Below are 17,769 nucleotides of genomic sequence, written 5' to 3'. Positions count from 1 at the left end.
TGATGTTTTCATGGCAAATTTGCTGGTATGAAAATGTTTTGTATGATAAACTTGTTGTTGACATCATCTCTTTGAGACTTGATAACTAAGATGTTCTTTCTTCTAGGTTCTAAGTTGTTCTTTCTTCTTTTGACAAGAAATGCAGATTTCCTATCTTTCAAAATGACATCTTATCATTATTTTGTGGTTAAATGATTTGTACATTATAAAAGGACACAAAACACACCTTCAACTCGACTGCCATGGTGACATCTTTCACTCTCTTTATTCACAGAATTTTCTTCAACTTCATATACTTCCAATAAAAACATTAGTTTTCATACTGTACAACAAATGATAACTGGGTCAAAATGCCCACGAGGAAAAATGTCCACTTGACTTATTTCCACTGCTAGTACAAAATGACAAGATGAATTATTTAATGGAATCTTAAAAGTACAATTTCCATAAAAAATAACAAAACTAGGGATTATATTCATTAGAATATTGTACGGGTACGTTATAGTGCTGTTGAACAAAATGTGAAAAAGAAAGTTTTACAAATGACTGTCAAAGGTTTAGCCTATATCACTCAAAATGATTTTACAAGAAAAAAAGGATTTTATTCTTTTGATTATTATTCATTAGTTGATATATATTAGAAAGGGGGTTAATTCATCATTTTAAATGATTAAAATATTAAAATCAATTTTAATATTTGCTTAATAATGGATATTTGAGTGGGCATTTTTACCCCATGCAAAATGAAGGGCCTCGTGGTAGAAACACTCAGCAGCATCCTTAAATGGAATACTATTTCAGCGTCATTTATCTTCAAAAACCTTGAAGTTAGAAATTTCTACAGCCATACATTTTTTTTGTATGAGTAAGTATTTGCTATTAGAAACCTACCACATATATTTAACAACATTGTGTTCTTATATTTTGTTATTCAGGTTTGGTCAATTAGACTAAAGTTCCTTTAAAAATTGTAAGTTTTACTATGACGTAATTGATTTTTTTCACTTTCCAGGAATCAGGAATACTTAGCAAAACTATAGTCAAATTAAACAAATGGCAGATGAACATGCATTTAAAGTAGTTAGCATTTCACAAGCAGCAGGTTATTGCAGTAGGCTAAAAAAATAACATGGATTATGCTTTGGCCGAGTGGATAAAGGCAGTGGCATTTGAAGCAATGAGGCATAGCAATTGGGAGGTTCCGGGTTCGATACCCTGCCAGGTCATAGTAAGGAGGGTTTTTCATCCAAGAGCAATCTATTTTTCCCCCATCTAAAGTGACTCTCTAACTTGAAAGGATTCCAAATTTTAGTTAAAAAGTTGAATTGGAAGCCACTCTACATGTAAGTTGTAATCCATAAGCCCTTGCGAGTTTCTCTTACATTTGTGGTCGCTTACTGAGCATCGTAAAAATATCCCCTTATCAATATTATGGTTATGATATCAATATTTGCACACGATAGAGGAGACATGTACTGCAGAAAACCACACATTTATTTCCTAGTGTCTCCAAGTATCCTGAGATATTTAACAAAAACTTGAAAATTGGTGGTTTTTATCCCAGTTTACCCCTACAGCAAATATTGAGAAAAACTCACAATAAGCTACAGACTTGTGAGCTTGCTGTGTGCTCACTGATTTCCTGTCATTCAATAAATATCTTTTCAACACAGACTTAAAGGGTGTGAAGACTCGCGCACAAAGAAACGTCTCATGCCAATAATCTGACCTAGTTTCGAATGAGGTGTAACAGAAGTGTTAGACACCACCATCGATCCCAGAAAACACACACACAGCTTGCTACCGTCGGTAATTAGACACTAGTGTACAGTCAATACATACAGCTACGGTCAATAGCCACATCTCAGGTCTAGATAAAAGATAACAAGGTACAGTATCACATTTCAATACTGTCTGCATTTTGTAGCGACAAGAAGAAAACTTCACTTGCAAGCAACAGAGAGTTAACTTTTTCAGAGCGCTGCATGCGGCTTGGGGCAAGTCTTCAATGCCTTTTAACACTTCTGTTACACCTCATTCGAAACTAGGTCAGATTATTGGTATGCTGGTATGATACGTTTCTTTGTGCACGAGTCTTCACACCCTTTAAGTTTAAGTCATCAGCTATCGATCCCTAGCTGCAATGACAGATGGCCAGAACATGTAGCCACACTTATGATAGAGTGACAACCCTCCAAGTTACTTAATGCCGTATTAAAATTACCTTATCTTTACCCAGTTACTATGGGAGTTGATGTTGATAAATGTTTTAACAGGATTTGGATAGTTAAATCATATATATAGCAATGCAGTTTATCAGTTTGACAAACTAACCATTGACTTGTTGCACATCATCAAGGCAATCAACCATGCACAAACATTCTCTTAATCCTTTATGCCTTTATCTGACATTAGGATTGATCCACAATGATCGAACTGAATGGAGAATTTACAAAGAATAACGAAATATAGGTGTAGGCCTAGGTCTAAATAAATGTCCTACCAACTACCAGATGTATGTTACTAGCCATGTCTGTATAGGATATACCACGGAAATAACTGGCTAACTCCAAACGAATGTCACACAGTATTTAGAAATACTTATGTCATACATTGGCGCATGTGGGCCTACCCAAAGAACTAAATGATTAGTTCTTTTGACATACCCTCACCCACAATTAAGCCTCAGCACGAATAAAGAAAAAAGAAGAATTAAGTTGTCCATACCGATTTTCGGAAATTGGTTGTCTGGCTTATTTTACAATACAGTCTGGGATGGGTTCATAACCTAAATGTTGCAGTCTGATATGGCAACGTTTCCTGAATAGAAGTCAGATTTCACTTTTTGTTGACTGTTCACCATAGAAATTGAATAGGTAGTTCAATTTCTATGCTGTTCACAGTCATTACTATTGTTTTGAAACTCACAGTTATTTGGTGGCGATATATAGCTTTAAACCAGGAATGATTCAAGTGTAAATTAGTGTGAACGATCGTCAACATTTCACGTCGTTTAACCTGTAATTAGGACGTAAGTGCAAAACGGGAAAATGACAACTGGAAACCAAATTATCCAACTAGGATAGAAAGAAAGAAAGAAACAAAAAACCGCGCTGAGTCGCTTCAGATGCAGTGGCGGACGGAGATTGAATCGGTACATGGGCTGAGAGCATAGGCGTAGGAGGCGGGGGATGGGGGCTTGGGCTGCAACCCCCCAACCAAAATTTGTGTGAAAATTTGGGCAATTCGCTGAAAATTTTTCGGGCACCTACTGAAAGTAAAATAAGTTGCAATGTGTTTGTCAATAGTTAAAATGATAATATTATTATTATTATTGTGACGACTTCCGCAATAATTATAACCAATATGGAAGGGTAATAACACGGAAAATGATTGTATGTTTTTGGCATGTGATGTAATAACCGTTGAATGCCTATGATGATATGCACATTAATATGTTGAACGAGCGCGAATTTTTTTTTTATATTTCCGGGCAAGTCGTTACAGCTCCCCCAAATCAAATTAAGCTCCTATGCCTATGGCTGAGGGCCATTTAAACACAAGTTCCCCCAGCCCACTATGTTCTCACAGTGGACCAACCCCACAGTTCTGGTCCCCCGAAGTAAATTTATTTGTATTACAATCACAAGTAATCAATCAGTTTTCTGTCAAACTTTCTCATTGTTTAATATTTTTACTCAACTTTTTGCTGTGTTTGTGGAAAATTGGCAATCTTCGTCCTACACGTATACTATACCCTCATTTACACTTGGTCAAATTGCTCCAAATTCTCCGTCCATTGATACCAACATGTAAAGAGCTGCTTATAGCCCAGGCCTTTGCTAAATGAAACTGATAAATCGCCTCTAATGCGAAAAGAAAGAATGAAATCAAATTCTTCACATATACATGAAGTTACGCCTATTAAGAGTTATCCATTGAAAGTGTGTGATATTTAACTAAGAAGAACAGTAGAATGAATTTTCGCACACCTGATTCATGTGGGATGAGATTTTTGAAAAGTTCGCTTTGTCAGAATAAGAATGTTTGGGACACCTCTAGTAACAATGAAACAACCTTCATATAACCGTATATTTATTTTGTTTGTGTTGTCACTCCAATGTAGGGACTATTTTCAGAATACACAAGTGTGTGCGTGTAGGTGGGTGGGGGGCTTCAACCATGATACCATATTGTACAATATCCAAGGGAAGCTTCATGCAATGTCAAATGTTCAATCCTCCTAACCCCCTCCCCTGGGCTCGAAAAATTGTACAGGTACTTTTCAAATATGGTTGAAATTTTGAGGTAAAATGCGATAATCAACATTTCTGGTAACACAGTGAGAACAAATATTTGAGAAAGAAACTGAAATGCAGACTTGTGTGAGTTGCAAGTTTGATACCAAAGTGGTCAAATTTAACACAAAAAAGTTATCATGTTGGTGCATAAAGTCGAAATTACGAGGAACAAGTTGAAATTTCTATATAAAGTCGAGACTATTCGAGAGGGAAATTGTTATAAATAGTACAATCAAGACATGTTTCTGAACTTGACATTTCGAAACAAATTGGAAATTAGGAGATAACATAATTTGGAGTTAATCAGTTGAAATTCCCAGCGTCATAGTTGGGCCACCGCACGTACCGTACTGACTAAATCTTCCGGGTGGATATTCCTGGCCCCCAATTGCCACCGAATAATGTAGCTAGGGGATGAATGATTCATTTCTGTAAACACTTAACATCTTTAAGTTAGGTGACCAGGCTAGGGGCCAACTGCACCACTGGAGGGACCGCACAGTGGGCTTTCATTTTCTTTTTGAAATGTGACTTGTTACTAAATTTGAACTTATCTGAAAAATTCTCTAATTTTTCATATCAAAATTTGACTTGTTCCTGAAATGTCGCCTTCTTTTTGAAGTTTTCACTGTTTTATCTGAATATGTTTCTGTATCAAAATTTCCACATATTATTCGGTATATTGTATGATTTTTACGCCGGGTGAAGGTCCCTGATTTAATTGCCCTCCTCGACTTTTCAGTATTCGTCAGTAATGCCTGGCCCTGTTGAGCACTCATCACAAATAGAACGTTTTGTGTCAAGCAGGCATTCACCCAGGATCATCACATGGATAGAGTTTCAAATGAACATCTGCTGGCTTCCTAACCCTTGGGAAATAGAACTAGAAATCTCGAAATGTGTCGGAACGCCTTGGCGGAGATTTGTAGTTCGTCTCTATTTTTATTTTTATCAACAAAGCTTACTGGAACCAGGGATTAATTTACACATTTCCAATGACATGGCAGTAAATAAACCGCTTGATCTGTTATATCTAGTTTAACAATAGAGTCAGTGGTCTTCTGCTTTTCTTTTTCATCTTTGAAAGTGAAAAATTAACCACTTTGAAATTTTAATGGCCAAACAAGTGAAAAAGTAATAGTTATAAACTCTAAAGCCTCGAGTGTGCTTTCTTGTAGTTGTTAGTTGTCTGTCAGTGGAATACACATACGTTGACATATCTTAATTCATTTATTTATATGAATTTGTGTATGTGCTTCGTAATTGCTAAAGTTGAGGTATAAACCCTATGTTGTTGCAGTGCTATTCATTTACCACGCTATTCATTTACCGCAGCGCTATTCATTTACCGCTATTCATTTACCTGGAGCGATTTTGTTTTTGCACATATGGCACACCAGAGAGAGAGAGCAACAGCTGTTTACAGGACCACGAAAGTGAGACTAACACCGTTCGACACTGTTGACAGCGAAACGTATTGTATTGCAGGTGTTACTTGTTAGGCTACGTAACATTGATAAACGTGAAATCAACCTAACAGTTATAGTGATTACATTTCGTTATATTAACTGTGAGAGGCAGAATTTCAAGAGAAAAATGCCGTACATAGCATCTTTTGAGGAGTTTGCTAAAGCCGCAGAACGGTTATATCTGCAAGATCCATCTCGGGTAATAAGTTACATATGGAAGTTAGCCTAACACAACAAGCAGGCCTAGCCTAACTGTTATGACTCGAACTGGGTGCAACTTAAGCCACACTGTATACCTCTATATTATCGAGAGCAAAGAGATTGGAAACTTGCTAACTTTGAATCCAATAACTAACAAGATTGCAAAGAAATCTGGGCAACTTGAATGTGTCTCAATATTTCAGGAAGACTTAGCTTGGTTACAACAACTTAGAGATAAACCAGCCTGCTGCAGCAAAATTAAGATTAATTTTTATACTAGTACTGGTGGTACAGGCCACAATTGTAGAATAGAAAAAGTCTGAAGTGCTGATCAATTGCAAAAGCATCATAATCCTTTCTCAGATTATTCACCACTTCTGCTTTAACCTTGGTAAGAATGTTTATGTTTACAATTTGATTTCTAGTCTTTATACTGGTTATGAATTTGAAAGCTAAACATATGAAGACAATGTATTCACTTACTAAAGCTAAGTATAAGCTGTATTTTAAGTTGTGTGCTACAGCATTACAATTCTCCATTACTTAAAAACAGAAGATGCTTGCAAGATCTCATTACGTGTAAAAGTAAGTTGGCCTGACGTTTCGATCCTAGCAGGATCTTCTTCAGAGGCTTCTTCATTTAGCCTCAGAAGAAGATCCTGCTAGGATCGAAACGTCAGGCCAACTTACTTTTACACATTCTATTACACAGGCTCTCTAGTGGATAAGCAGTTTGCTAACAGTTTTATTTTATTTTGAAGATCTCATTACCTTATATAAGGTATATATGGTCTCTTTTATAACCACAGTATAGCAGCAGTATAACCTCAACAAGGTCCCATGGAAATGGCAAAGACAACCTTTACTTGATATTCTGAAGCTGTTTCACACTGAATTACTTCAGTCTAACAACAAGTACATTGTCACATTCTGTCAAGACAGTGCATCTTTATCATTCCTATTTCATTGAAACTTTTTAAGGACAGGATGTTGCATGATAAAAATTGAAAAAGATGTAAACATCATTGAAAAATCCCTTTCAAAATCTCACCATACAGTTTAAAAAAATTTCACCAGGGTGCCACTTCCATTATGTGTCATCTTGCAGTTAAAATTGAAAGTTCACTAGAGTCCTCCCTCCCCCCTCCCTTCTATGTTACAGTAGCTGCTCTTGGGGCTAAACATAAAACAATCATAAATATGAAATGTCTTGTTTTGTTTTTCAGGTTCGTGTAGTTACGAAGTATAGACACTGTGAAGGCAAACTCATTGTGAAGGTTACAGACGATCAAGTGGTAAGAAGTTACTTAATTAAGAAAGAAGCTGTTACATTGCTTTCAGTGAGGAAAGTAATATTTTAACAACTCTGTTCAAGTTATCTGTGATCAGGGGTTATCTCTGTATTCATCAAGGAATTGGCAGTTCCAAACAAATGGCTTTTGTTTTATCATCATTTAAGATTCATTGAGAGTTAAGTTTACTTAAATTATGAAAAAAAATCAAGACATAATTTTCACTCTCCAAAATTCAGTGCCAATAAATGAGAGGGTCACATTTTCACTCAGAAACTGTCCAATTGGAAGGAAATATAAACTGCAAAAAGGAAACAAATTATCACAGTTAGGCCAAAATTTAAGGGGATATGGGAAGAAAAAGGATTATTTCCATTTAGCAAAGACTAAAATTCCTTAACATATATATCCTTCACAAACAAGAACATTTCCTATGGATAGTTGCAAGTAACAATATGGTTACCTGTGCATAAGAAAGCAAGGTTGGTTTCAGAAGTATATATGAAGAATGCCCTTGTTTCTGTTCAAGCAGCTGACAGCCGTAGTATGTGGTACGTGTTAGCTCATCCCATAAATGGTGAGCATAGTTTACTTTTGCAGAACTATCCAAAATTGTAAAGTTAAGGCCAACTTCTTAAGGTTGTTGGTGATTCAATCAAGTAGTTCCAATAGGACATCTTATTTGTTTGCATGATATACATTTCCATAATTGTGATGAAATGACATGGTATTGCTAACAATTTTTATTCACCTTTAGACTTTATGCAATTTTCTCATCTACCTCTCTGAACTGTATTATCCTAAATTTTGGTACAGTACTGACAAATGAAAAAAGAATTATAACAATCATAAAAACTGCCATAATAAGATTATTTTCTGTAATAAGTTTATGGTAGATGATCAAAAGTGTACATTATTTCATTTTAGTGCCTGTTATACAGAACTGAACATGCACAGGATCTGAAGAAACTTGAAAAGTTGACGAGCCAATTAATGCGGAATATGGTGTCCAAGTAGCCTCCATACAGACTGGTTCCATGCCTAAAGTACATCGGTACAGATATCATTGAAGGAGTCAACGTTATTTGGAACGGTGAAACCATTGGTTGTTACTGCAGTGAGAAAGATGTTTTGGAAAAGGAAAACTTCATCTGTGTGAAAAGGATAAAGTAGCTAGATCGAGAAGAGGATATTCTAGTTGAGGGCTTCTCTGATGGGAGAACTGAAGTTTTTTTCAATTTTGTTGGCAACTCCAAAGAGAGACAAAATTGTCATGCAAACATCTCAATATTTTGTGACAAGAACTTCACGTTGAAAGCTGGAAGGTGCACAATTCAGTAAGAATTGGACAATGGTTTGAACACTTTGTTGTAAGATTTACAGTTTTAAATTGTCAGAGTTGGGGGAAAATATGTATTCTGACATATTTTAAGCTACCTTGCAAATCAGTAAGATGTTATAACCATGTTACCATAAGAAAAGTTACAATAGATCAGATCTTTGTTCTGATGGGTTGTAATTATGCAGGTATTCAGTGAAGTGTCATTTGTCTTGTGTAAGTTTATGAATGTATCAGAGGTGCATGAACTGCAGAAACATTTTCTTTAACATACAAATTATTTAACCAAGAAGATAATGTGTTTTCCATGCTGCGGCTGCTTTTAATATATTGAAAAGGTGAATAGCTAATCAAAGGTAGCTTGTTTCATTGAATAGGGAAAAGTCACAGACACTTAAATAGTTTCTAAGTTTGAGCAAATGATGCTTGTTCTGTGTTAAAACCATTCTATCCAACATTTAATGTTGGATAGAATGGCTAGTGTATTGTGAATCAATGGCTAATTTGTGTAAGTACTAGGCATATCACAGTTGCTCAGGTGCAATAAAGCAATTGTCATTTCACAGTATTGGTCATTGGATTGTAGTATGGTACAGACTGAAGTTTTGGAGATTTCTGACCAGGTTCTGTCTTGGAGAGCTTCCTGTAGCATTAAATCTGTAGCAGTGGACTCTGATTCCACGATATGATTTCTGTGTAACATAGCACACTGTGTGGTAGATCACATAGTTTAGTACTAAATACAAGGTGCTGGAAGAGATTTCTTTGTGTTTAAGGTTTATCAGAAATGTTATTGTTGATGATGGTGGTTTTTCTGAAATGACCTCATACTTATAGGTATGCACCTTGTTATGATGGCAAACATCTTTTGGTTTTATGACATGAAAAAGAAATGGAGGTTTTCCCAATTCAGTGATATTATAAACTTTGATTTTCAAGTGCTTGTTATTGACTCCAGCTGTGCATTTATGTCTGACTGATAAATTGCATCCAGTGAATTTCATCTTGGGCTTAAGATGGAAATCATAATATTGTTCAGCGCCCTCTATTTAATGTAACCCAATACATTTTGGGTAAATTTAGTTTTATGAAAGACATAGTGAATGACATGTTCAGAAGTATCATATCAAAAGCAATAATAAATATTCCATGTATAACCATTACATTATTGTTCTCAGATTCTCTGATTGATGACAGTTTTACTGTAGCATATGATGGTATCATGACATCATTGTGTTGGAGTGATGCTTGCAATTTTCATACTTGGTATTTAGATGTCCGACAGTGGAAGGTATGGAGCAGCAATATAAACCAGAATGCAAAATGTATGGAGGTTTCGATGACTTCATTACACTAGACTTTTGCTTGAAGTTAACCAGAAATAGCTGTCACAATATTTTGATGTACAACTACACTATGACATGATAAACACAGGTCAGTCTACTTTAGGTGGCAATACACACCTCCACCAAAAACAAGAGAGGGTCTTGTACTCAATGCGATGCATACACACCATAGTATGAGAAGTATCCACGATTCCCATTGTTAGATATCATGTAAAAGGGTTTTCAAAGTTTGACCTTGGGTGACCTCAAATGAAATTTGTCCTGACAAGCAACAGGATTCTTGTATACAATATCAGGCGCGTATCCAGGATTTTCTAACCCGGGGGCGCGAATTACTATCTAAGCGGAGCGCCACCATCGGTTGGCGCGGAGCGTACAAGAAAATTTATGGTTTTGATACCCCCCAGATCACCGGAAATGGCACTTCTCGGCCTTGAAAATGACCAACCAGATGTGCACTTTTGCCTGAGAACCAAGTATTTCCCAAAAGTTTTTTTCCATCCATAACCTTTTTGAAGATTGTCACCAGTCACACATCATGTTCGACCTCATTGCATGTCCTATGGATCCTTGCTTTTGTAGGTAATTCTACGTAACGGCCCACAATATCCGAAAGCCCCACTTTTCAAGGCTTTAAGCCTATTATTTGTTGAGAGTTTGAAAATTCGAAAATTCACATTTCTCGTGAATAAAATCACTTCAAAACATATATACCCATAATGTTGCACAAAATTCAATCTATGGACAACCAATATAGAAAAACCTACTTGAACCCCTAACAGACAGGTCAAAATTGCACGAGTAGAGGAAAGTATGATGAAGAATGTTGGTCAGGAAATTTTCTAAAATTCAGACACAGTTAATTTATTGGTGGACAAATATTAAAACCTCTTATAATTGAAGGAAATGAAAAATAGCAGATATTTCCGATATCAGGTATATCGAACCGAACACTACACACATAGGCGTAGGTCCCGTAGGAGGCGGGGGCTGCACCCCCCCCCCCCCGCAACCATTTGTTTCGGGCACCTACTGAAAGAAAAATAAATAGCAATGAATAGCCTAAAAATGATCTCCTTGGTAATTAAAATAAAGTTCTAAGCTTGGTCGACATTTCTACTGTAAAAGAGAGTTTTGACATAAATGGATCTGTATGCTTTTTCTCCATCTACATAAGACATTTCGTTGTTTACATTAGCATCCAGCGGTATACTGTGCAACTTTCACGGACCGTTAGGTAAACGATGCCATGCAATGTAATGACCGATGTTTGCTTATATGATATTGGCATCGATATGTTGAACGCGCGCTTGGCGCGCGAAAAATTTTGGTTTTTTTTTCGGGCAAGTCATTACAGCCCCCAAATCCAATTGGGCTCCTACGCCTTTGACTACACACAAAGACAGTTTTTGAGGCTGTTCATCGTGGAACATGCATTCAATGCTCACTGATATGATGTTATATCTGCTCTTTGCTTTACAAATTCGAACAGGCGTGTAGCGAGTAATTACCAAGAGAAAGGCGAAGCCTGTAGGCAAACTATCTAAGCGAAGCGCCACCAGGAGTTGGCGCGAAGCGTTCAGTAAAAATTTTGGCCGAAAATGCCTCCCAGATCTCTGGAAATGACACTTCCCAGGCCTTGTAAGTTGCATCTAAGCATTGTCTTTTTTGAAATTACTAGCGATGTCATAAAGAAAATTTGCTCGGGGGCGGGGCGGTCGCCCCCTTCCCGAAATGCGTCATGTTCCCCGACGACTCGGTCGAGTTCAAGACCAGCCACAGTTGGTTCCATATAGCACAATTGTACAATTGTTTAAGGCGTCCATACACACACACGCGTTATGATAGACCATATATAGTATTTATATAGATACACGAGTGAGAGAGGAAAAATGGAAACGTCAAACATGGAGTCGTCGGTGTAATAATGAAACATGATACCTTGTTATATTTAGCTGGAACTGAGATGTCCATCACTATCGTTTGTACACTGTGCCGTGGGTATTGACCGCAGCTGTATGTACTGACTGTACACTAGTGTCTAATTACCGCAAGCTGTGTGCGTATTTTCTGGGATTGATGGTGGTGTGACGTCACTCTCAAGATCCGCCAAATCACGACTCTTTCTTTTCAGTTCTTCCTCCTTGTCCGCGACGATGACCTGTAATCTTTACTCTTCCTGCTCGTTCCATATATTTTTCTTTTTCATTTGAATGTAATTCATTTTTGCATGAGTCTTCATACGCTCAACTTCTCTTAAATGTATCGCTCTATTCATCGTGTTCCCATCGTTTTTCTTCATAGCTGAAGTTTGATGAATCCATTGCTGTAATTCTATCTCCAACTTCTCTTTACTCTATATTCTTTTTGGGTTGCATCAATCCTTGTTAGCTTTGTATAAATCTTTCTTCAATCAACGAATCAACGATCGCATTTCCTCCAGCTCTTTAGTCTTCTCACTCAGTTCTCCTTTCAGTTGCGTCACTCTGACGTCATGATCAGCTTCACGTCATTATTTGACAAAATGCCTTTGCCTTGCTTCGGTGTAAACATTCCATCAGCTTTCACGTGCATCCTGTATTTCATGTTGTCGTATTGCTGCCTGCGAACCGAATGTTTTCCTATAGATTTAAGAACCTCTTTTGCAATTGTTTGTTATTCTGACGTAAGTGATCTGCTTTATATTCTTATTCTTTCTGAAGATCAATGTTAGTCTTTTCCAATTATTTCCCCCTCTTGTGCCAGCAACCCACCGGCTATCTCCTTACTTTGTTGTACATGTTCCTGTTTTTGAAATGCTTGTGCTGATTCTTGTGAATTATATTTTCACAGACTTAATCAAGTTCACATGCATATCATGGATGAAAGCTGCGAATGTGTAACTTTGTCTAATGTCTATGCCATGTATTTCTTGTTTGTTTCATAAAAGACTATGTTTTCCTTTACTCTTTCACATTGGTCCAAATATCTTTCTTCTTGGTCTTATTGCAAGCCGGTATGTTGTTACATTTCTGGAAAAGATCAGTCAGCTTCTTCTGTGCTTCGTCATTGTCTTCTTAAAGTTTTTTCTTTGTTCTTTACAAGAACGTCGTTGTTACATCTTGTCTGACTAAGTTCCTCTTGGTATTTAGATTCGTAGTTTAACTTATTTCTTGTTGAAAAGTTGCTGTTAAAGTCTCAGTACATGTCAGTTGCCAAATTTAAACTTCGACCTTTCCAATTAGTTACTGCACTAAAAGCGCAGTGAAAATCACATCGTTCTATATGCAATTTCCATATCAATATTCATTTTTTAAAAAGTTATATGTCATTTTGAGCTGCATAAATTCGCCAGATTTATTAACAAGTCCGTAGATTCTACAAACTTCCATCAAAATTTACAAAGCCCCGCCCAACAGATCATGCGCCAATCAAATCCCTCTGTTTTGTTTACAACCGTTATAGGCGTAGGACCACTTTCACTTTCGCGGCCGTAGCCTGTGTTAGGTCCCTTCTCTTGAATATATATATATATATATCTTTCTTTCGGTCTTACGGATGTAGCTTGCGAAATTGTGTCATTTCCTTCAATTGCAATGAATAAACAGGTGTTTTCAGACGTTTCCTCCATTGAATTGGGTAAAAAAGTGGACGATACGAGTTTCATAGGTTACATTAGTGTAATGAACATGCCTGATATGGGCGGCAGCGTTTCTCCATTATACCCACTTGGTCAGAGTGCATTTAGAAGTAAGAAACATTGCATATGCTTCGGAAGGTTGTTTTCCGAAATTCATCAGCAAACAGGCATCGAGTCTTTAACCCTTTTACCGTTTTTTATATATATTATTGTTCGGTAGGGGACACAACTGCACCTAAACCGCTTCCCAGAACGGACGTCAGAAGTTAAATTTAAAATTACCTGTCTCTTTAAATGGGGACAACATCAGCATTGGTTTTGGCCCCTCACATACACAAGGAAGGCTGGCTTAACGCCTGTTCTGTGTTCATTGTCGGGGTATATATACTTTTGCTTTTGCTGAATCTGATATTACCGTCTACCCCGCCTGTTGCTATATGCCGGGCCAAGAGTCAGGTATGAAACATAATTTAGCAGAAATATTAAAAGTATCATATAGGGCCAATAATTCACTTTGGACAGGTGAATCTACCAAAAACTTAATTCTGTTAAGTTGTTACTTGTGTTTCTTCATTTTGCTTTTCTTATTAACTGCTAGATTATATGAGCAGTTGTATTACGTACAGTAACTCTTGCCACAAAGACTATCAAATACAAAAAAAGGAAATTAAAAAGCCTATACTCTTTGCGACTTGAGCATTCTATATCTCTGTATCCCATATTTTATATGCGTGACGTAATTTAGCACTTGTTGTTAAAGTGCATAAATTAGGCCCTAAATTCATCTTCACCTGTCTTTGATCACCACAATTATCATCTGTAGACACATGTACAGATAACCTGCAGCATTCGAGTGACATCACAAGCAACTGTTCCAAAGAAATAAAAGTCTATCAACATAAATGATCTCATCCAATTGCTACTGAAAGCAATATTACAATTCAACCATTTAATTGAATGGGCCTAACGTTTGTATGTATGACATTGTCACTGTACATAATGGCAATGTATCAGTATATAACAGAGACTAAACTTCCGTTCACGAGCTCAAACATTATCAGCTTACACTAGTGTCACAACATAATGTGATAATTTTCTGCGTCCCTGTTTGAAGAGTTAAAATATGGCCATTTGCGAGTATCGAATATGTCAGGTATACATTGGAATACATGCCTACACCAAAATATGTAGCCATTCGATCAGTGTGTATACGCACCGCCAAATGAGAGTAACATAACGGTATCAATTACATACAAAGGCTAGTGTGTGTTCTAGGCAAGGGCAGGGGTAATTAAAATGAATCTTGATGATTTGTTGTGCAGTTAGTGAGCATTACCATAAGTTAACACAATAACGCCGTTTTGAAGATATATTTACATGAATTGAAATTAAATTAATATAATATAATATTATAAAACTTCTTTAGAATAACACAAGTTTGTTGTTGAGAGTGTACCCGGATTTCTACGGCATTCCTCCATGAATAGGGAATACTCTATAGCATTTATTCAATAACACTTCGGCTATTTTTGGCAATACTATTGTGGTAACATGCATCATCAGAGCGAAAACGTGAACTTCGAAAATGTAAACGTCATGGGTTTCAAACATGAGTGACAGTCTACTGTCCCGCCCATGACAGTGTAATTCGTGTAGACCAGAGAGGTATATACGGCTCTGATGTACACACGAGCTGTTTCCGATGTATTTAAACCACGCCTACATTGACGGCATCTCCATGTATCATCTGCAACATATATACAAGAGGGCAATCCATGGAGTTGCAGATCTCATCTCCCCACAATTTAGGCCAATTTGACCTCTGACATACATTGACCCTTGACCTCGATCGTAAGCAACCACGCAAGTGCTATTTAAAAAATTCCTATTATTCTCTACATATCTTGTGGTATTAATGAATTTTTCCAACATACTAAGTATGTATAATGGCTAAAAACAGTTTTGGGGGTATTTGACCTTTGGCCAATGAAGTCACCAATTACCCGCTTCTTGGCGTTTTGGCTAAGATCATGTGTAGTATCTGAATCCTTACGAGTGGAATGGTAATGCACACCTGACGATGATCACGTTCGGTTGTTTGGTTTTCGTGCCCAGGTTCTTTCCTGGGTGACTTTTCTTAAAAGGTATCACGCAGGCACGACCTTTCATGGTCAGGCACCTACCTACCAAGTTTGAACGTGGTCGGATATACATTGTAGGAGAAGTGTGCGTCACACTTTTTCGTACCATTTAATAATAATAATAATTGTTGTGCACAACAACTACAGAAAACTGTGTGCACAGCCGTGCTGGAAAACAACTAAATAAAACACAAAGTAACGAAACAAAAGTTAAACCTGGTCGAAATTCTGGCTGAAATCAGAACCATTGACGCATAAGTAGTGTTTTAATTGCCTCATCTTTGGACTTGTTTAATGCTGTCAGGAAGCTTATTCCACAATTTAGGTCCAGCCTTCTCAAAACGAGCGATACCCATACCTAGATTTAACTTTCTTGCTCACTCACTCACAAACATACACACACCCACATACTTCCTCACATTCCTGATGTGGGGTCAAGTACAATTTCTTTTCTCCCTATACATTACATGTAGGGAGATGAGATAATTAGCAGAGCCGTGTAACTATACGGTTCAGTATTAACCAAATCTGGCGTACGTAAGGATGAATATGTAGATAATTAAAGTTACGTTTCAACTATCTTGCAGCAACAAAAAGTGTTGGAGAGAGTGCACCTCTCCCTCCCCCTTCTCCCCGCATGCGTAAAATTGTAAAGAAAACTATCAAAGTAATCTCGGTAGCTTTTATGAGAGGAGAGATAGTTGATATTGTCAAAATAAAGTTATACATCAATCATGAACTTGATACAAACAGGTCACTGATAGCAAAACGCTTTGTTTTTCACTCTGTTGCTCTGAGATTGGATTGGGTGTGAAGGTTACAGTTTACGAGTCGATGTGGCGTATTCATATTGTGATACATCCCATTTCTTTAATGCAAAATCTTGCAGAAATGAAAACAGTTTTGTCAATATGCATCTATAGGCCTATGATATCTCACCTGTATGTGACAATTTCTCGGTTGGTACAAAAACGGTACGAAGTAACTGGGTACAAATTTCAGAAGATCGAATGATTAAGCCGCTAATAAATGTCTGGGAATGAATAGAAGGGAGAATAACCTCAACATGAATGAAGGGAGAATGACCTCATCATGAAATTACATCTAGCTGGGTAGTAGGCCTATGCCAACATGGTGGATTTACTCATCCCCAGCCTGTTAATCGTATACCCCAATAGCGCAAATATCTGCAAATATCAACAAGGCGTGATTCATGGTAAAGAGGGCGCGGCCTATGAGTGTGAAACAGAGCCGAAACGCTCGTAGTTTACCCACTACAATACAAACTGTTTATCAACACATAGTCCAAGAATTTTTTCCGTAGTATGGGAGAGGAACCCATGCACTACTGTTATGTGCAACCCTCTATGCTATACAGTACAACGTAACAATCGTATAAGTAAGGTACGATGTAGTCAATCGGTTGTTTGTAAAGACAAGGTGTTTCTTCAGGTAAAATCGTTATATTGTTTAAAGGTTGTTTCATTAGTTTAGAACATGGCAGGTAAAAATAATTCGTTCACTGAATAACTCTATTTGTCACGTTCACAGTGCGGATTCAGGGTGGGGTGAGGTAGCGTAGACCCCCCCCCCCCGGCCTCATTGAACCCTACAAACAATTTTAGAACACTTCTTTTTAAAGCAAAACGCATTTACATATAGAGCTGCCCTTTTTATCCAATTCGGAGAAAATATACATTTATTTTTCAAGTTTACTGCTCGGAGTTTATACTGGAATAAACGGAAAGTGGTAATTTTCAACCCTCTTGCGTGTAGATCTTATTAGTATCCCTTAGAATGCACCAGTCACGGCCGTGAGTTTCAATCATTTCAGTGCCATATTACCTCCAACCCTGTTCACGAAAGGAATCACTTCTTCATTATATTGGTGGAGCTTTGAAACCCGTTTGCACCTTGTGGGACAAACGAATGAAGTGAAACTACAACATTTTAAAGCTATATCGATTTGTTGAAGGAGTGGGGGGGGGGTAGGACGCCGTCCCCCAGTACACCCGTAGTAGTTGTCTAATTCTTCCTCAGCTGAATGCAAACATATCTCAA

General features: G+C 37.3%; 1 protein-coding gene across 1 annotated transcript; it reads left to right on the top strand.

Annotated features, from left to right (window-relative positions):
- Positions 1-5,732: 5,732 nt before the first annotated feature.
- On the top strand, positions 5,733-9,765 carry LOC139970478 (signal recognition particle 9 kDa protein-like). The gene is made up of 3 exons (XM_071976234.1): positions 5,733-5,969; positions 7,198-7,266; positions 8,191-9,765. Exons 1-3 carry the CDS (start codon positions 5,898-5,900, stop codon positions 8,278-8,280), a joined length of 231 nt encoding a protein of 76 aa, XP_071832335.1. The 5' UTR covers positions 5,733-5,897; the 3' UTR covers positions 8,281-9,765.
- The last annotated feature ends 8,004 nt before the right edge of the window (positions 9,766-17,769 follow it).

Source organism: Apostichopus japonicus, chromosome 8 (genome assembly GCF_037975245.1).
Source record: "Apostichopus japonicus isolate 1M-3 chromosome 8, ASM3797524v1, whole genome shotgun sequence".
Lineage (NCBI taxonomy): Eukaryota > Metazoa > Echinodermata > Holothuroidea > Aspidochirotida > Stichopodidae > Apostichopus > Apostichopus japonicus.
Note: the sequence above shows the minus strand (reverse complement) of the source record. Positions and strands in the feature narration are given on the sequence as shown.